The sequence below is a fragment of the Amyelois transitella genome, chromosome 18 (assembly GCF_032362555.1).
Source record: "Amyelois transitella isolate CPQ chromosome 18, ilAmyTran1.1, whole genome shotgun sequence".
NCBI classification, from domain to species: Eukaryota; Metazoa; Arthropoda; class Insecta; order Lepidoptera; family Pyralidae; genus Amyelois; species Amyelois transitella.
In genome coordinates this window covers 1,492,619-1,514,233 of record NC_083521.1, presented here as the reverse complement: position 1 = coordinate 1,514,233, position 21,615 = coordinate 1,492,619, and the positions used below count along the sequence as shown (strand labels likewise).

General features: G+C 35.4%; 2 protein-coding genes across 3 annotated transcripts; one reads left to right on the top strand and one right to left on the bottom strand.

Annotated features, from left to right (window-relative positions):
* Positions 1 to 1,169: 1,169 nt before the first annotated feature.
* LOC106132845 (uncharacterized protein K02A2.6-like) lies at positions 1,170 to 5,469 on the top strand. Of its 2 annotated transcripts, none has more exons than XM_060949169.1 (2): positions 1,170 to 2,235; positions 2,924 to 5,469. In XM_060949169.1, the coding sequence occupies exons 1-2, from the start codon at positions 1,396 to 1,398 to the stop codon at positions 2,945 to 2,947; spliced, it is 864 nt and encodes a 287-aa protein (XP_060805152.1). In that variant the 5' UTR covers positions 1,170 to 1,395; the 3' UTR covers positions 2,948 to 5,469. The 2 variants fall into 2 exon arrangements, with proteins under 2 accessions (XP_060805152.1, XP_013187842.2); XM_013332388.2 differs by having other exon boundaries at positions 1,184 to 2,235.
* Positions 5,470 to 14,036: 8,567 nt separating this feature from the next.
* Positions 14,037 to 17,209, bottom strand: LOC106137843 (uncharacterized). The gene is made up of 3 exons (XM_013338767.2): positions 17,198 to 17,209; positions 16,318 to 16,563; positions 14,037 to 14,219 (listed from the first exon to the last, which is right to left on the bottom strand). The coding sequence occupies exons 1-3, from the start codon at positions 17,207 to 17,209 to the stop codon at positions 14,037 to 14,039; spliced, it is 441 nt and encodes a 146-aa protein (XP_013194221.2).
* Between the last annotated feature and the right edge of the window lie 4,406 nt (positions 17,210 to 21,615).

Below are 21,615 nucleotides of genomic sequence, written 5' to 3'. Positions count from 1 at the left end.
ATATGGTCGGTTGCTATTGTTTCTATTATTGAAAATATCTTGGCAGACACGCTAGTTGCAGCGGGCGCTTAAGATTTAAAAAGAAAGAAATTGAGAGATTTTATCGTTATTCTATTGTATAATTAGATTGTGTGCAGTATATTTGCAGTTTTTGCGGTCCGAAAGTTGATGCAAATCGGACGGGCGAAGAGAGGAGGGGTTTGCATCGCGATCTGCATACAATGCCGCGCTCCAGTTTCGCGGTAATTTACTGCTGTCGCTTCGCTTAGATGTCGCCCTAAGATACCACCTAATTTAAAAATCCTAACGTATATCTTCCTAATACATAAAGAGAATAACCGACAAGAATCTTTAATGGCGTTAAAAGTAAAAAAATATTTGATAAGTACCATCTAAACTTTTACTTATTGTGGTTTGATGCAAAAATTTATAAGTTGTCCTGTGTCATATTAGTGTCAATGTCATTGTCAAGGGAGATAGACTAAAGCGCCATTTACATGATGCAAGTTTCTTGCCTGTTGCATACAATAAAATTGAAGCAATAAATTACCTGCATGGTCTAAACAGTACGTAACATTTTGATCTTTTGCGCAAGTTTTGCTTACCAAAATTTTCTTTGTGTAAACAGCACATTCAAAAATTTCTTAGGCGATTCTTGCATTCAATTAGTTTTCTTTTCATTTGCCAACATGAGTGCAGTAAGTGAAGGTGTGTTGATCGTTGCTGCTCTTCTGAGACAAGAAATATTGAGAAATCGTCGTAAAAACACTTTTTGACTCATATTTTTTAATAAATACTCTTTACAAAACCTTCAACACTTGAATGAAAAATTTGACAACGCAAATACGTGCAATACTTGAAGCAACCCGCCAATGAATGGTACACGCACATACAACTCTCTGTTTAGACAAGTCAAATTTTGAAAGCAAAAATCTCCTAAACATTATTGTATTGGTCTAAACAAAAGACATTTGCAACTATTTTTTGTCAAGACTTGCATTCAATAATTGCGTTAAATTTTTCTACTTGTATCCACATGTAAACAGTTGCGTACAATTCTTGAAGGGCAATTAATGCACGTAGTTTATTGCATTCAATAATTGCACTTGAATGTACAAGAAAATTGTATCGTCTAAATCACACTTAACAGTGTAACGGCCATACAAGACAATAAATCAGTTGGGCATTGCGTCATCATGCAAGCGAAGCTAGAATGTGTTTTATTTATAATTAATATCCTAAACAATCATAAATTCCCATATGAAACATGGTGTCAGGTGAAAACAATTTAAAAAAGATCCTTAGTGTTGTAAACAAAAAGAAAATAAGATTAGTAACACAATATCTATATGTACTTCAGTTTGAGGTTTGCTAAGCGGTGCTTAGAAATAAAAGATGGTGGAAGACAACAAAATGGAAAAAATAATGGTAGGATCCATAAAGCCGCCTGTGGGATATTCAATAATTGATGGAGACTCATGGAAAAAGTATAAGCAGATATTCAACCTATATTTAGTAGCAACAGGCTTGGAAAAACAAGAGGATGAAAGGAAAATTGCAGTTTTCCTATCATGCGCGGGAGACGAGATGCTGGATGTATACAATGGATTAGGAGTGATAAAGAGTTGGAAGGCATTAGAGGAAAATCTGGACAATCACTTTGGTACCAAAAATAACACAGTGGCCAATAGTTACAAATTTTTCAATTTAAGGCAAGAGGAAGAGGAAAAAGTAGATCGTTTTGTTACAAGGCTTAGGAATGCAGCTAAGATCTGTGATTTTAAAGAAGAAAAGAGATTGATAAGAGATATGTTAACAATAGGAGTAAAAGACGTTAGTCTCAAGGAAAGATTATTATGGGAAGCAGATTTAACATTAGAAAAGGCGATAAATTTATGTCAAGCAGCAGAAAATAGCAAAAAACAAATAAAGGAGATGGAGAATAATGCGAAGGAAATAAGTTTCATGAAGGAAAGTTCAGCTAAAAAGGATCGGCAGAAGATGTTTCATTGTAATAGATGTGGAAGACAACATGAATATAGAAATTGTCCTGCGTATGGAAAGAAGTGTGCTTTGTGTTCAACATTCAATCATTTTGCGGTAATGTGTCGATACAAAAATAAAAAAGAAGAAAAACCACCAGGCACAACAAAACAGTTACATAAAAAAGTACAAGGAGTGAAGGAGTCAAATAATAGTGAGGACAGTAGTAGTGAGGAATTCGGACCATATTCAGTAAGTAGTTTAAGTAAGTTACAATGGCATGAGGTTATAAGTGTAGAAGGCTATAATATAAAATTTAAGTTGGACTCTGGAGCAGATTGTAATGTTATGCCGCTTAGGTTATTTAATAAAATTACAAAGGGAGAATATATGTTAGGAAAGCCAACGGTTCTGGTAGTTTATAATGGTCAAGAGGTAAAAACATCAGGAAGTGTTGAACTAAATTGTATTGTTAAAGGACAAAAAGGTTGTATTCGGTTTTGTTTGGTAGATATGCAGGTTCAGCCAGTGTTAGGGTTGCCAGATTGTGTAAAATTTAATTTAATTAATAAAGTAGACAATATAGTTGTACAGGATAAAAGCACATTTTTAGCAATTAATGAGGATGTGTTTTCAGGATTAGGCAACATAGGAACATATACAATAAAGTTGAGAGAAAATGTTCAACCAGTAGTTAAGCCAATTAGAAGGGTACCTCAGGTGATAAAAGATAGGTTGAAAGAAACTTTATGTAATTATGAAAGTAGAGGTATTATTGAAAAGGTAGAGGGACCTACCACTTGGTGTAATAATTTAGTTATAGTGGAGAAACCAGATAAGTCTCTTCGGTTATGTTTAGATCCAAAGGAATTAAATAAAGCTATTTTAAGAGAAAATTATCAAATCCCTTCGCCTGAAGAAATTTATAACTCACTTGCAGGAAAAGGTGTCTTCACAGTATTAGATCTCAAGGATGGATTTTTTCAAGTAGCCTTGGACGATGAGGAAAAGCTGTGTACATTTGGTACACCCTTTGGCAGATACAGGTTCAAAAGAATGCCATTTGGCATATCCTCTGCTCCCGAGGTAATGCAAAGGTTAAATACTGTTATTTTTAGTGATATACAAGGAGTACATGTATACTACGATGACATAATCGTAGCTGGAGATAGTTTGTCAGAACATGATCAAATTTTAAGTAAGGTAATAGATAGAGCGAGAAAGTTTAATGTTAAGTTTAATAAGAATAAAGTTCAATATAGGGCGGAGTTTGTTAAGTATGTAGGGTTATTGCTATCAAAATCAGGGATAAAACCAGATCCTGAGCATGTGAAGGCCATTGTTGATTTAGAAAAACCAAAAAATATTAAGGAATTACAAAAGTTCTTAGGAATGTGTAATTATTTAAGTAAGTTTATATCAAATTATTCAAAAACAACAGAGCCGCTTAGAGATTTGTTAAAGAAAGATGTGTTGTGGGACTGGGGTAGTTTGCAAGAAAAAGCGTTTCAAGAGGTAAAATGTAAAATTTCCAGTGCACCTACTTTAGCAATATTAGAAAAAGATGGTACATTAACATTGCAATGTGATAGTTCTAAAAGTGGTATGGGTGCTTGTTTGTTACAGAAGGGTAAACCTGTTTCTTTTTACTCTAGGTGCTATACAGAATGTCAACAAAGATGGGCACCCATAGAAAAGGAGCTATTTGCAATTTGTTTAGCTATGGAAAAATATCATCAATTTGTTTATGGACGTAGAATAGTTGTAGAAACAGACCACAAACCTTTAGTTGCCATAATGAATAAAGATATTAATCAAATCTCAGCTAGGTTACAAAGAATGGTATTAAGACTGTTAAAATATGATTTTGAAATAAAGTATATTCCGGGATCTAGAATGTTTGTAGCTGATTATCTATCTAGACATTATAATACCACTAACGGGCGGATAGAAAATACATTAAAAGAATTAGTTCATTGTGTTAGTTCAGAAACTGTATACGGTTTAGAGGGTGAATTACAAATTTCAAAAAGGAAACTAATAGAATTACAACAAGAATCAATGAAGGATGGTAACTTGCAACATATTATGACTTGGTTTAATACAGAGTGGCCCAAAAATGCTAAAAATATATATGGTACAGAATTAAAAAAGTTGTTTAAATTAAGAAATGAGTTAATGGTAAAAGATAATATTGTATATTTTGAGAATAGAGTGTTAGTGCCTAGATCATTAAGAAAGGAATTATTAAGTATTGTGCACTCAGGTCATGCAGGAGTTGTGAAATGTAAAAAGAGGGCAAGGAAAGTTTTATTTTGGCCAGGAATGTCGAGAGACATAGAGAATTATGTATTATCATGTAAACCATGTGAAAAATATAGAGTATCTAACTGTAAACAACCTCTGATGTCTCATGAGATTCCGGATTTGCCATTTAGTAAAGTAGGTATGGATGTAGGTCACTATGCAGGTAAAGATTTCTTAGTTGTGGTAGACTATTTTTCCAAATGGATTGAAATGGTATGGTTAGAAAACAAAACAGCTTCAATTATAATACAAAAGTTAATGAAAATTTTCAGTACTCATGGATTTCCAAGATATATAGTCAGTGACAACATGCCATTTGGTAGTTTTGAGTTTAAGCAATTTGCATTAAAAAATGACATTGAGTTAATTATGTCTAGTCCTCATTATCCTCAGTCTAATGGTTTATCAGAAAAAGCAGTTGGAATTGTAAAAAGTTTGTTAAAAAAATGTGAAGAGAGTGGTACCAGTTTTGATCTGGCAATGTTGCATTATAGAACCAGTCCAGTGGCAAATTTAGATTATTCTCCTTCAGAGTTGTTAATGAACAGGTTGTTAAGAACAAACTTACCATGCTCAAAAGAACTTTTGAAATCTAAATTGTGTGTAGATGTTAAAGAAAAATTGTTAAAAAATAATGAAAAATCTAGGACCATTTATAATAAAACTTCTAAATTGAAAGGGTCTTTTAAAAAAGGGGAAGATGTGATTATACAGAATGTACCTTATAACAAGTATTGGTCTTCAGGTAAAGTGATGGAAGAAGGAAATGGTCCTAGATCGTTCACAGTTATGAATGATAAGGGAAATTTAGTCAGGAGAAATGAGAAACACATAAGAAAAAGTAAAAACAAATTTATTAAAAAAGAGGAATGTTTGTGGGGTAGTATACCAGGTGAGGCTACAAGGGTGGAGACTCCGGTGGTGGTAGATGACCCAGGGGTATCTCAAAGAAGTGTAGAGTTGGGTACAGCCGGCAGTAATGATGTAGTCACTAGGGCAGGTAGAATTGTTAGAAAACCAGTTTATTTGGAAGATTTTGATTTAAAATAATATAGTAAAATAGATAATAAATATTAGTATATAATAATTTAAAAATAAATAAAATAAATAACATAAGGGGGGGATGTGTCATATTAGTGTCAATGTCATTGTCAAGGGAGATAGACTAACAGTGTAACGGCCATACAAGACAATAAATCAGTTGGGCATTGCGTCATCATGCAAGCGAAGCTAGAATGTGTTTTATTTATAATTAATATCCTAAACAATCATAAATTCCCATATGAAACATGTCCTAACTCAACATCCTTAATTAAATATAAAAAACTCTTTCCTGAAATAATATGAAAGAAACATGCTATTTAGTGAATCAAGAAAACCCACGTTAATTATCATATACCTTCCAATATATTAGTTTACCATTAGTAGTTTCGACACTTCATAGTGTCAATAATCTTTACGGAATCGAAGGTAACACATTTTTAGGGAAAATATGCTTGAGAATAAAAATTTGATCGTTTTTATCAGACCTAGATCCAATGCCGGCATTATAAGCCACGTTATATCCGTGAAAAAAAATATCGAACGACGTGTGACAATAAAAATTTGTTCTACTGATTGCGAAGCTCTTGCACTGTAAGTATATATATTTGCCTTCTCAGTAGTACAAAAACATGCATAATTTAGCTTGTAAATTGCTCTGGGCGGGTGCAACTCAAAATAAATACAGCCCTTTGGCCGACCATCGACCACCAATTATGGCAAGGAACGCCCTGCCTGACAAATTGCTTCAGGGTAAATAAAACATGGCGGCAGTTATTTATAGGTCAGGTGACATTTGTAGGTTAGTTTTTTCGAGAATATGATGTTACATGTATTGATAAATTGCGCTCATCGCGGTGACAGGTTGATGATAAATTGCGTTACAATGTGTTAATCTGTTAGCGATATTTAAACCGGACAAAGGATTGGGGGAAATGTCGGAAAGCGGATCTCGGGTCTTGAAGCATAGCAGCAAAAGCAACAACTGGAGAAATATATTTTGTTCACTCCCTTGACTACTTCCAAAAATCTATCCATATTCATAGACACCTAAACCATATTCTCTCTGTTCTTGTTTTCAGCAAAATCCATTTAGTGTTTTTGGCATGTTGATAGATCGTATGTCAATCTTTGCCTTTTATAGGTAGGTACATGTAAACAGAGACAGGCGCACCCGCACAGAAGCAATTAAAAAGACTAATGCAATAATCGCAGGTGTTCGCGATCGCAAGCTGCGCCAAACTGTACGATGTTAATGCGCAGTCGCAGATATACGTTAAAAAGTGACAGGCAAGTGCAGCATATCCATTAATTGTTGCTTACAGTAATTAAGATATCTATACGTCGGTATGTCCTCGGCGGCTTTAGAAAAACAACTTTCTCTCATCATAATTCTGGCGTGTAATTTTTGGATAAAGGACTAAGTCATATACTTATTATTCCGATTTCTGTGTCCTCGTGTTAATCACGGTTACATCCTCACCTTTCTGGGGAGAAGTCCGGTGTCTTGTGACTACAATTAAGAAGTGGATAAGTCGATTTATCCTTAACTGATCAGCTTTTAAAACTTATCCCGTCTATCGTAACCTCGCAGGGGAAACTAATCCAGCTTTGATCAAGGTTGGGTACACATCCAGGTGCCTGATTGTGCAGGTTTCTCTTCATTGCAAGAGCATTTGTCAATTAAATTAGTTAGCTAAAGAAATCCCGAAAAAATGTCGTTGACACTTACATAGCCGTGGTAAGTTCTATTTTTGTTTGAGTCAGGTGTGGTGTATAGGCGATAGTTGCTTTAATTTGCTTGAAATGACCCGTGTGGTCCAACCACTTAAGAATAAAACCTTTTTATTTAATTGATGATTTTTGAATCACAATTCCATCATTGAGCCTTATATAGCTGGACGTGGCGTTTGAGTCTTTGGGACACTGTTGTCTCTACATTTTTTTCCCGTTGGGAATGGAGATGTGATTATAATTATACGTATGTATGTAGTTTGTTTGTTTGTCTTTCACATCAAAATTAATAAACCGACCTCCATAAAGTTTTGCGTGCCCATAGTGTGAGAAGGACATAGTATAGTACAGGACATAGTGTACACTTTTGACATGGGCAAAGCGAGTATTATTGTAAGGATTTTCGAATCTAAAGGGTTTTAAATAGGCTTGTGGAATCCAAACATTCACTAACTTTCTCAAACACATCCAAATGAAGACTTGAGTTCTCCTGATAAACGATAGACGTTACGATCGCTGGCATCCGATTCAAATGTCCGCCATTGTTGTCTGGTTTATTTGTTTTTTTTTTCTTTTTTTTTTTAACTGCTACTTATCGGCCTGATGAATGACGTTCGAGTTCGGTTTGAAGATAGTGTCTCACCGCTTCGTCTTTTACCAAAGAGGAACCAATAATAGTACAGTACGTTTTCTAAAAAAACTTATCACATTACAAGTGATCCTCAATAACGATCCAACACAAGTATAAATAACTTTCTATATTGTAGGCAACCTTCTTTATGTATGCTATAGCAACGATTGTCATGGCTTGTTAGTTAGGAAAAAATGTCAGAGATTTTTATTTTATGTCCAACAATATCGTACTTTTAAACTGATTATTTCTCTCCTCTTTTCTCCTTCTGTCTTCTGTAGTAAATAACTAACTTTGCGACTACACTTCCTACAATATCATACAAAAAATGGGTAAAAGTTTTTATATCATAAAATATGTATATCACTATGGTCAAAGTCATACCCGGGCTCCTCTCCACAGAGGTGAGGATGCAACCGGGACTAAAGTCAGGAGGAAGAAGATATAATCACGTCTTTATCCCCCACGGGGTAGACAGAGTCTTGCAAAAACTTATGGGCCAGTTTCAGCTGTCTGGCTTAATGATAGAATTGAGATTCATATAATGACAGGTTGCTAGCCCATCGCCTAAAAGAAGAATAAAATAAATTTTTCGTTTAACGCGGGCGGAGCCGCGGGCACTCTCTAGTGAGATAATATAAAGAAAAAGGCGCAGTTACCATGTCTCATTTAACCAGTCGACCTTCAATCTTGTGGACACTTCAAATCGGACATAGATTAATAATGCCAAATTTAAACAAATCACTAACTCCATTAAATATTTTGTCAGTGCGTCACTGGGCGCGTAGTTTGTCAAAATCACTCGTTGTATGTCACATCCGTCAATGGGGATCCTTATTGGCTTACTTTGGTTCCGTAGTTAGTAACATTTATTTATTTCAGTTAATGTTTCAAAATTTAAAAAATCTTGACTGAAAGGCAAATAATAAGGCTAGATTATAAGCCTATATAGGCTAATAGATAATAATAGATTCTCCCTAGGTGCGTTAAAATAACCTACGAGGTTAATAGCCACCTTGAGACTGCGTGTTACTTAACTTTATTTATTACAGGGTAGGGTACACAGGGACAAAGTCAGTTTAGCTCAGTTTTTTAGATGGACTTGAGATTCCGAGAGATTTCAGCGTAAAACTACGGAACCTTAGGTATCTATAATCTATAAATTCGCTCTTATTAACATTTTTTAACTTTGTCAGCTACCGGCGACAGGTTTATGGATTGTCCAAAACTGCTAACCAGAAACAAGAGGTTCTCAACTATACTGTGAAAAAATAATAAGTAATCAGCCGATACAACTTTATACGGCACATACTTATAAGACGTGATCGACTTCTTCTCCTTCTAACCCATCCTTTTTTAACTAGTCGTACAAAATTACGTACTTTTTATGAAATTAAATCATATATAAGCAATGATATTTCTTAAACGTTTGGGTGATTGGTGTGGTGTAAGATTTCATCATTTTAAAAATATCTGATTCATCTTTCAGCTGAAATTTCTAATCGAAAATGTTGAATCAAGACGATAGGTTTCCGATGTGAAAGGGTTTTCTCGAATTTTATTTCATTTCATTTCGTAAAAAAAGAACCAAAGAACAGTTTGAGAGCCACTGTTCCAAACGTCTACTGTCATTCGGGAACCGCATTTGACAAGTTGACTGATGTTTGTCTATGGTGGAACGTCAAATATTAAACCCGGTCGATTGATGAACGACGCCGGAAAGAAAGAGGTCGTTGACAGTTACAATACCATTTTATTAGCAGGATAATAGGTCATTTTTTATCTGCGCGAATGATCGATGGAAATGTTTGCGTAATGTACTTACTATCGTATAAGTATAAATTTTCAGGATTTAAATGTAATTATATAAATCCTACGTTAACATTATTATATTTAATATAATTAGGTATCCACCAGGGCACAAGCTTTTTGAAATACTTAGTTTGCACTATTGTTGTAAAATTGTTGTGGATTGTAAAAACAAATGAACATTATGGACATTTCTTTGATTTTAATACGTAATAAAAAAATTGTTTTCAAAGAATATCATGATGACTTCCATAGAACGATGATCAAATATAACTGGAAATGTCAAAGAACAGCCATCACCCATCAGATAACGCTCAGCAAAACAAACAGTTGACATTCCGACTCCAGAAACGATAACACATCTTTAATCGTTACTACCGATCGAACTGTACCGCCAACTTACGCCTACCCTCCAAAAAACATTTGCTGATCAATATTGATTAATATTGTAAAGGGATAAGAGTGTAGACTGTTTTTGGATTGTTAAAATAAATTGGTCAAGATGGACACTTGGAATTCCCGACTGAGACGTCTCAATTCGGAGTTATCTCTCATCATATGCGTTCTCGTTAATTTTGTATGTATTATTGAATGCTTCGATCGTTTTGTAAATGTCAAAAATTTATATCAGGTTTGGTATAGTGTACACGATGTGTAAACAAGTAAAGGTAGGTACTACTATAGTATAACATCATCGCGCCGTTGTTCTGAAAGATTAGTAAATGTAACGAAAGAAAAAGAGTTCAAATTTTGATGTAGAAATAAGCATCGACAAAGGCAAGCCGCCTCCTTAAATAAAATCATTGTGAAAGCATAGATAAAAGAGAAGATGAGAACCAGAGACAAGAATTTTTCAGCACATAAAATTGGACTTTAAGAAAAATCAGACATAAAAAATTCTCTAGTGATAAAATGGTTTATCACTCATAGCTTAAAAACAAAAAATATAGAATATTACAAGAGTTCTGACATGGTACATGAAAATAAGTAGTTACGAGTGTAAAAATTTTTAGGACTGAATTTCTCAATAAGTATCGGATGAAATCTGTAGCTTGGATGTAACGAATTGGTCATTTAAGTACAGACTAGTAATAGAATTGCTATGGTACGTACTAGGTATGTGTAAGAAATTAGTCCTAAACTAAAATCACTTAGTATTGAAGCTTGAAAGGTCTTCAATACTGGAACAAAACAAACAAACTCATGCGTTGCTGCCGCTGATCGCATCCAACAGTTTACGCGGGAAAGGTAAACATAACCTCAAACCGCAATACACAGGCGTCATAACTTCCTAAAAGTCTTAATTCAAAGCATTACAGTTGAAAATTCAAATGATTCTTCGAATTTCGTAAAATCGAATAGGTCAGGTGTTAAACAAAACTGAGATTGGCGCGAACTGAACTGAAATCTGGACAATTTCGCGCGTTTTGTCAACAAACATTACGTACTCGTATTAATGGAAATACCGAAATACTACCATTATGACTTTTTTGAACGCAGATTGAACTAGTACCTAGATACTATCAAATAAAGCAGTTAAGTGGCTTTGACAACTGCGGTGCTGTTCTCATTGACTAGACTAAGCAGAACAGAGACAAGAGGTGGCTCAGCCCTTCAATATAGGAAAAACAAATACTGTGAAAACCATCGATTTCTCGATTGTAATCTGTAATTTATTGCTGTATACAATGGATGAAATACAAGGTTTAATTAGAAGCGCGATATCGTTAGTTCGCGTGTAGCCTCTACAGCTTACTGCAAATTCACTGTGGAAATTGCATCCAGCCAGTGCCACGCCTGAACACGGACGCCTTAATTACTCATTTTTAAGGAACAATGACCCGAGTATTCCATTTTTTATGTGGGCAATATTATGGTCAATTCAAAAATGGAATGTTCCTTATTTAAAACTTTTTTTCTAATTTAAAATCAAGATCTGTAGGTATGTACCTAATGTGGTTTTGATAAGTTATTTTCAGTCACTGGTTTATTTATTTTTTAATTTGTACTATTATTTTGATATAGGTATAATGTTAGGTACGTAATGACATGGGAAGATGATAGGTATGGTACCTGCTATTATAACATATGCTTACCCCTTTTTTCTTTTTAATTGTTTGTCATAAGGATATTTTAATAAGACAGTTTCTTAAGTTAATAGGCATGACCACATCAAGATATTTGGATTTGATTTGAATAAAGGCGGTCTTTGCCTAAAAAGATCTGTATACGGGTCAGCTGTGTAATTTAAAAAATATCTTGTCTGTCCGTAAGTGACCTCATAAGCTGGGGGTCGCGGCTTAACTTTTTTCTTTTTTTTTAACCAAAACATTAATCCGTCGAAAAAGGTTCGGGATGCGCAGCGGGGGGTTTGGCAGGTGCGTATGCTACAAAAAAGAGGTACATAACCTAACATAAGGTAAAGTGTGAGTTCTAAGATATTTCAACTGATGTGGTCTTGCAATAGATTGAATACATACTCATTTTAGTTAAAAACGGTTTTGATTAACGCGGCATTTTGTTATTTTGATTTAAAGTTATGGCTCCGTGATTTCTTGCAGAACGTAGTACCTCTATAAGTACCTAACTACTTAAGTCACCTGTGAAAGTCATAAATCGAGATTTACATAAAGATCAATTGATAAATAAAAAATATAAGCATTATATTTTCTATTCCTATCTTTTCCATTTTATCATCATCAACCGATTACGGTCAGGTTAAGCGTCCTCGCAACGCAACCGGCGAGCTTGTATGAAGAGAGTTATGAATGTGGATGAAGCGAAAGAATTATGCAGGGATTGTGACCAGTGAAAAGATGTTGTCTCTGCCTACCCTTCTGTATGTAAGTTATATATATTTATAAAATTGCCGCCAAACATTGGATGTCGTAAAAGGCGACTAAGATATAGGCTTACAAACTTGGGATTATTTTTTAGGCGATGGGTTAGCAACCTGTCACTATTTGAATCTCAATTCTATCATTAAGCCAAATAGGTGAACGTGGCCATTCAGTCTTTCAAGACTGTTGGCTCTGTCTACCCCGCCAGGGATATAGACGTGACCATATGTATGTATGTATGTTGCCGCTAACCTTGGGTCACTGTTCTGCCCTTGACCGGAGAAAGTGTCCGACTTGTCCGGGCGAGTGTGTGTAGAATGCGCGATATTGTCAATCATTATGATCGGTTCTGCTTAATTATGTAATTAAGAGGGAAATTATAATCGATAATAAATTATACATAAAGTTATGAGTGTGTGGAAATTAATGTACCTATATAACATACAACCATGTAGTCTCATCTTTATTGCGGCCTCATCTTTATATTTCTCTGCGGGGTAGACAGAGCCAATAGTCTTGAAAAGGCAGAAAGGCCACGTGCAGCTTATAGCTTAACGATGGAACTGAGATTTAAATGGTGACGGGTTGCTAGCCCGTTTGATCTAATGGTTTTACTGATATAAAGAATGCCATAAGACATTAAGTCCACTTATTGTACCTACATTATTTTAGGTACAATATAGATAGCACCTATAATTGGGTAAATAAATAATAGATATCAATCTATTTGGTAATTAACTACTTGACTACCTATACGGAATACAGAAGTAACAGTGAAAGGCGCGTAAAAAGACATTGGAAAGTCTAGCATTAACCGGTTCTAGTGTTCAAGTTATTAGATAATTAACTAGACATATCTCCTTGTAATTATGATGGTTGGAATTTTTTTAATAACACACTTATGATCAAATGCAATAGACTATCATCCATAAGGAAGATTGTAATATAGGAATGAAGTATACAAGAAGTAACTAGATAACTCCATATCTTCCTATAGATGTCATAAAAGGCGACTAAGGGAAATGCTTATCTGATGGTTTCCTAATGAATTTTCCCTTTAGTTCTCCACCGTTATTCAGAAAAGGGTCATTGGTACATGGCCGAGGAGGGATTTGAACCTGTGCCCCCACATACATTACTTGCGCATTCCCTGAGACGCTCTTCGTTATTGATAATAATTAAAAAGTGATTGGATAATTTTACAAATAAACAGAACAACTGCCTTATAAAATTGTATTCAACAAAACTTAACAACTAAAATTAATCAACAACAATTACACAATAGTCAACAAAAACGCAAACAACAGCAACAACAATTGAACACACAATAAATGTCAATAAATATCACAATTTGAGAAGTCAACTGACGAAAATACATCTTCGTCAAATTTACCTAATTACATCAATATTTACAGAGGGGCTAGCTAGCATAACAAACAATAAAGGCTTACAAGGTAAGCTTTCTTTTTTTTTTACACCAAGGAATTTGTACTCAAAAAATGGCGGGAAAAATGACATTACAAGATTTCCGTACCAATCCATCTCATAAATGTTGTCTCTGTCTAATTGGCCTAATTTGAAAGAGATAGACAGAGAAGAGGTCATTTCATTTGCATTTTTTAAATTTGGTATTCCATTGGCTACTTCCTTGCTATGTACAATGCCCCAAATTTGAAATTGGAATTTAATGTTTAATGCTTTCCACCTTTGTGGTGGTAGATGTGTTTGTATACTGGAACATGGACGGGGTAAGGCTTGGGAATGGGAACCTCAACCTTCTTCTCAACCTCTACTGGGTAAGGCTTTTCGACCTCATAAGGCACAGGCTTCTCGACGGTGTACGGCACTGGCTTCTCCACGACTTGGGGAACGACCTGAAATGAATGAAAAAAAATGTTAGACTGGCTAAGAAATTATAGTTATACTTATAGTATGGCTGATAAAAATTATATTAAAATGAAGTACATTGTGTAATCCAGTGCTTTGTTAGCAAGAAGCAGTTGAGGAGTTTCTAATAAGAGAAATAATTGATTATCCTAACACTACTAATTATTAGGATATTTTTTTTTGCATTCGTTTACACTTCTATCCTTACTGAAAAGAGTTCCTCGTATAAAAGAGGAGAAATTACTTGTAAGCGAGAAAACGACGCTAGCCACGCTACATCAATCCCTATTCTAAAATTGAAATATGTAATTCGTTACGTTGGTAGCATTGCTAATGTACATATAATTCGATGTTGGTATACAATTTTTCACGGCGACATTTGAACCATATAACTTTTTTTAAACCGAATACACGCTCTAATGCCTAGCACTTTTACTTTTGATGCGGCCAGTTACATTACATAATAATTGGTTCAGTGTCATAAAAGGTGTATTACGGCTCTGTGGCATGGTTTGAGACAATATGCGTAAAGAAATCGTTAGAACAATGGTTCTTTCTTACCGTAATCTATCCATCGTTAAATTGTTGTACATGGGAACAAAGATTTCTATTCGCATTTTCTTTTATTTTCATTCCGTTATATTTGATCCGAAGTAAGAATAGTTTCTTATACGAATATGTTGTTGGTGCACTAGTGTGCAACAACTAGGTACGTAGTAATTACAACAACAACGTAAAGGTATATTACGAACCTTAATGCGTAGACAGACACCCAGAAAATATTTTTGCCTGGATGGGAACCGAACCCCTTAACGTTTAGACAGATGACTATGAAAGGAGAAAGAATTCAGAAATTTTAGTTACTCGTAATGAATAACGAAATCTGTCATCAAATTTAGTTCAAACGTCTCTAAAAGTTCTGTTCCTTACTTTATATTTTCCTAAGACAACAAACTAACAGTTACTTGTTGAAATCATAAATCTGTGGTTACAATATTAAATTGGCAATAAAACAAGCAACAATAATAATCTGTGTGATAGCTCCGCTATGAGCGGAGAAAACTTAATTATATACTATTATCTGTCAGTCACGTTTTGCATACGCGATGTTTGTAGGTCGAGTTTCAAGTATTTGTTTACGTTTTTTTTTGTAAGAATAGCACCACTCCACATCCTATCCATGGACGTCGTAGGCGATTAATGGAAAGGCTCTTGGGATTCTTCCTGTAGACGATGGGCTAGCAACCTGTCACTATTTGAATCTCAATTCTATCATTAAGGCAAATAGCTGAACGTGGCCATTCAGTCTTTTCAAGACTGACAAGGTTGCTAGCCTATCGCCTAAAACAGAATCCCAAGTTTGTAAGCCTAAGCCTACTAACTATGTTTTTAATTGTATATAATGAGAAAATGAGAATGCTAAACCGGCGTTTTGTTATATAAACTTCTTGATAACTTGACTCTCTCTCTCTGTGTGTCCCTGGTTGCACCCTCCACAGAAGTGTTTCGGGGCCCGGGGTCCGCCTTCTGACTTTTCTCTCTCCACTTGATCCGGTTTTCGGCGTCCACGGATTTCTTGATAGACGTTTTGCTACAAAGGCGATTAGCTAGCAAGGCAGATTGCTCATTAGACGTTTCTCATTGTTTGACGTTTTGCTTTTAGAAGTCTAAGAGCAAAACGATCGAAAGGACTTTCTAGGGAGAACGCCAAGACTTGATGACATATATATATTTCTAATGTCCTAACAAAGTTAATACTCGGGCAAAAATACTGCACTTAAATGACGATCTATTTACAATCAACACACATACATACATATAATCACGTCTATATCCCTTGCGGGGTAGACAGAGCCAACAGTCTTGTAAAGACTGATAGGCCACGTTCAGCTATTTAGCTTTAAGATAGAATTGAGATTCAAATAGTGACAGGTTGCTAGGCCATCGCCTAAAAAAGAATCCCAAGTATGTAAGCCTATCCCTTAGTCGCCTTTTACGACATCCATGGGAAAGAGATGGAGTGGTCCCATTCTTTTTTGTATTGGTGCCGGGAACCACACGGCATCGTTTACAATCAAAACTAACCTTATAAACTGGCACGTGTATCGGCTGTTCAACAGTGACGTGAACAGGGTACGGCTGAGGGATGGGCACCTTCACGTATTGTGGTACCGAGACCGCAACCGGGTGTGGTATCGGTACACCGATTTTTTTGACCACAGTCACGTGGTATGGTTTCGTGTGTTCGGAGTGAGAGTGGCCCTCTGGTTCCCATTCTTCTGAGGGGCGAGCGGTGGCGGCCGCGGCCAGGAATAGGATGGCTGTTGCTCTCTGGAACGTAAGATATTCCCTTTATTGGACGTAAGAGTTTAAATTTGTATAGCTTGTTATGATATTCTAGCGACCCGCCCCGGTTTCGCAGATAGATTTCTTACGAAGTTTTATTAATGCTACCCCATTAATAAAACTTCGTAAGAAATCTATCTTACCTATACATATTTCAAGCAGAAACAAAATTCGTCTACACCTATCCGAGACTTTATAATATCTAGTACTTAACAAAAATAACTTCATTAATGGAAACATAAAAATACAATTAGTACTTAATAGAAATAACTACATTAATGGAAACATAAAATTACAATCGTAAACAGATTATTATATCTCCCATTGCGTCAATTGCACCTGATAAAATTAAAACCTGTATATACTTTTCCGTTTATCACAGACAATAACTATGGTTTGAATTATTCCGATTCATAATGATTTATGAAAATAGACCATCAAATTAAACAAAAAAAAAAGAGTGCCAAGTATCAATTTCAAAAAGAAAGAGATTGTCCCTTCACTAATAGGTTTTATGTAACTTTTATAACATTATGTCACTGGCTGTCAACTAGAGCGTGATGACTTCTTTTTTTTGTAAATTTGTTTTTAATCTACGTTTTTAAAGAAGAGTACTCACGAAAGCGATCATGTTGAGAGGTATGGATGGTGTTGTCGACTTCTAACTGGTGACTGATGCTGTGTGGGGTCCCACAAGCGTTTTATACTGGTGAAATGTACTCTATACCTTTCCATTCAGTGATAGGATTCTGTGTACTGAGACGCGAAACGATTGCACTTTCGTTGCGGTCGTATCTTTCACTTTTTTGTTCATTGCTGCTTCAATTCACATTGTATTCGTTGTTGTGTTGCAAAAACGGCAATGTATTTTGCGTTGAATCAAATTGTAATAAGAATTGTGATTGTGAGTTGTACGTTGGTAGCGATTGTACTACTCGATATATTAAAGAGAGGTACCTATATTTTTTTCTTTTTGTTTTAATTTTGATGTGTGACTCTATTTCTAAGTCTAAATATGATACTATAGAAAGTACTTCTAGAGTCTGGTTTCTTAGAGTTGTAATCAAATTAAACATTTCCTGTTCTCATCGAGTCACATGACTTGAACTTGAATTGACTGTTTTAATCTTCTAGGGGATGCCCGCGGTTCCGCCTGCGTAACACGTAAACCTGGTGATTACCGTTCCCGTGGGAATTTTGGGAAGTCCTTTCTTAGTGCACCCCTAGAATAGGTACACAAGGAACTTACATGCCAAATTTCAAATCTCCAAACGCAGCGGTTTGGGCTGTACGTAGTCTGTCATCCAGTCACTAGCGGAAGAGTTTAAAATTTTTGCAACCAATTTTATTTGCTTTTGGTATATATACATACATAAATCTATTCACGTCTATAAGACTCAAAAAGTCTCAAAAAGACTGATAGGCCACGTTCTGCTGATTGGCTTGGCTTATTCAGATTCAAAGAGTGAATAACACCGGGAGCCATACGGCATTCTTCTATTAAGTTTATGACTTAACGTTAATGTATAAATTATCTATAAGTAGGTATATCATTAGAGTATAGTAGTATGTATTTGTTTGTAACGAATTAACTCATAAAGTCTATACATATACCTATAGATAATAATTGGAAAAGAGATAGGCAAAACCTTCAAGACCTTAAAAATAAGGTACCTTTTTCTCAAAATTTCACGGGAGCGAAGTAAATGTATAAATACATACTTATAAGTAGTTGACAAAACCTTAACAAAACTACAATTAAACGGACAAAAAATAAAACAGAGTAACTACCAACACAAATGTTAGGGTAAGGATGCCTATTATGAGATAGGCGCCAAATATGAGATAGCTATGTATTGGTCAAACTATTTAAGTCAGCCATTTGGCGCCAGTGTCACGCGAATCGATACACCAACAGTGCTAAACGTCTGCCTGTGCGCACCGGCCACCGGCAATCTGAGGACGTGTGCGTGCAGATTTCTACATTGTCGTAAAACCAAATATTTTTCATCAAATGTTTACAAGGTATGTAACAACTTTATTATTAAGTAAAAAGGTCTTAATATATATTTTGCTTGTAACTAATATGATCAATTTTAAGATGTAAATGCAGTTTTATTTTGTTTTCTTTTTGAAACCAAAAAAAAGGCATTCATTTTGTAAAACTGTTGTTTTCCTAATATGAGATATGCTGGGGTTCCTAAAATGGGATATCTCATATTGTGGTATACAAAAAGAGCAATTTTTAAAGGTGATGTGTATTTTTTATTTTAGATGCTTCCGATCAAAAGAAAGACCTGGGACCACGCTGCCATGATACAGATTGTGAATGCAGTACGAAGACATGAAATGGGCTACTTAAGAGCTGCTAAACGTTTTATTGTACCTAAGGGTACCCTTGAGAGCTATGTGAAAAAAGATACCCAAGCAGAAGATCTTGTCTAGGTTCGAATGGGGAGACGACCAGCCTTACCTATTGATTTAGAAGCCGAGCTGGAAAATTATTGCAAAGAAATGGATAGACGATGTTATGGCTTACGTTTGCAGGATATCAAATACCTACATGGCGTTTCAGTTGGCTATTAAAAATTAAAGTACTAAAATGTTGAGACTGATGTTTATCTATAATATTTAAATAAAGGGTTACAATAAATAAATAAAGGATTATAATGACATGAATATTGTTTTTTATGTTTTGTTTACCCCTAAAATTTTATGGAACTTAATATGAGATACTATCTCATATTAAGTACCCTTAATATCTCATAATAGGAGACCCTTTTGCTAGGACTTATTTTCTGTTATTTTTCATGTTTTATAACACAGCCAGAAAAATATCATATTTAGCACTAAATAGTTATTACACATTTCAAGTACATTAAATTCCCTTTCTAAAACTGTATCTCGGAAGTCTTCAAAGGTAACAGTTTTGATTTTATAGTCAAAAATAGAAATGGTATCTCATAATAGGCATCCTTACCCTACGTCAAACGGGAAGCAATAATAATGACATAATAAATGCACTTACACGATCTTCCTACTGGTAAGTGTGTCATTATCATTATGTCATTCATTGATGATGATGATTGTCAGTCTCTGTGACGTAGTGGCATTATGGCCTGTGAATTACACGAAACATCGTACACAGTTTTAACACCAATCAGCAGAAAATTTGCAGAATAAACCTAAAACCTCACGACATTAAAGTGCCGTGTGGTTTTAGGCACTTCAGAATAGAACCACTTCATATGTTTCCCATGGATATTGTAAAAGGCGACTAAGGGATAGGCTTATAAACTTGGAAACTTATAAGCCTATCCCTTAGTCGCCTTAGTGGCTTATAGACTTCTTTCAGGCAAAAGGCTAGCAGCCTTTCACTATTTGCATTTCAATTCCATAATAAAGCTATACTGCTGAACGTGGCCTTTCAGTCTTCTCAAGACTGTTGGCTTTGTCTACTCCGCAAGGGACATCCCTTGCGGGGTCGACAAAGCCAACATGCCGATGCATTGCCGATGTCTGTATAGACATCGGCAATGCATCGGCATTGGACGTCACAGAGTAACGTAATATGAACGCGTGAATTGGACGCTTGGTGCAAACATAGGGCGCAATTGAAAAGAGCGAAGCGTATTTATCGTAATAATATTTCAAATGTTGATTTCTTTTTTTTACTCATATCATCACGTTTTTATGCCAGGTAGACAGAGTCAAAAGTCTCTGGTAGACTGAGAAACCAACCTCAGCTGTATGGCTCAAAGATGGAATTTAGATTTGCATAGTTGCTAGCACATCGTATTTAAGAAAAAAACCTAAGATTCATTAACTAAATTATTTTTTCTTGAATATCATATATATGAACACAAAGATATCGGTAATGTCACAATATTATCACTTATTTATCCCTTACGGGATAGACAGACGGTCTCGAAAAAACTGAAAGGCCACGCTCAGATATACACGCTGCGAAGAAATAATGGAAAATGGAAAAAAAACGGGGAAAATTATTCATCCTTGACGGCTTCAATGATGCCCAAAATAACTATTCCACGGGGACTAAGTCGCGGGCACAGCTAGTATTATACATATTATGTGTTCTGCATTAATAAACGCAGACATCGATTTTGACGTCACACAGTGACGTAATATGGACGTGAGTCGGGCGCGTGGTGCAAATATAGGGCGCAATTTAAAAGCGGAGAGCAATCATTGACATAATATTTCTGATTTTAAATTCATTAATGATTCATACATACATAATTATTATCACTTATCCTCGCGTGGAATAGTTATTTTGGGCATCATTGAAGCCCTCAAGGATGAATAATTTCCCCCGTTTTTCTTCACATTTTCCATTTTTTCTTTGCTCCTTATAGTTGCAGCGTGATGTTATATAGCCTCAAGCCTTTCTCGATAAATGGTCTATTAAACGCAAAAAGAATTTTTCAATTCCGACCCGTAGTTGTATGTGTTGATGTAAAACGCCTTTCAGGCTGACTGACTAAAGGCTTCAGGGTAGACCCTGCTTGAGATATAGACGTAGATATATGTATGTATGTATATGTTGTTTGTTAAGCTATACGTATTCTTTTCAAGACTGTTGGCTCTATCTACCCCGCAAGTATATAGACGTCATAATTTGTATGTAGATGTTGTTTCCGTAGGAATTTACAGAACAAAGTAGCTAATTCTAACCTTGGAATTATTTACAAAACGACATTCACTCAAACTGTCAGCAAAATCGACCCCGCGGTTTATCCGTGAAAGCGTACTGGTAGAAAGTAACATAATGTAATATTGGTGATTTCGCAAGATAATAAAATCCATATTGATCAATAAGACGCAAGCAAAGCCGTATAATTGAGTGCGGCGTTGCATGCAGCGGCCATCACACAGTGACGTAATGCGGACATTTTGTTGGAAGCGTGTCGCAAAATCAGGGCGCAAGTGAAAAGCGATGAACAGTAAGTACATAATTCGTGTCTATTTTTGTACATATTCTTGTTTGTTTTTTTATTATAATGTTTTACAAATAAA

What these genes read in the sequence shown, in the direction of transcription:
- LOC106132845 (XM_013332388.2), top strand. Translation starts at nt 3,040, where the DNA reads ATGCCATTTGGCATATCCTCTGCTCCCGAGGTAATGCAAAGGTTAAAT.
- LOC106137843 (XM_013338767.2), bottom strand. An exon ending in TACACGTGCCAGTTTATAAG is followed by an intron (nt 14,220 to 16,317) that starts GTTAGTTTTGAT and finishes CATTCATTTCAG; the next exon opens with GTCGTTCCCCAAGTCGTGGA.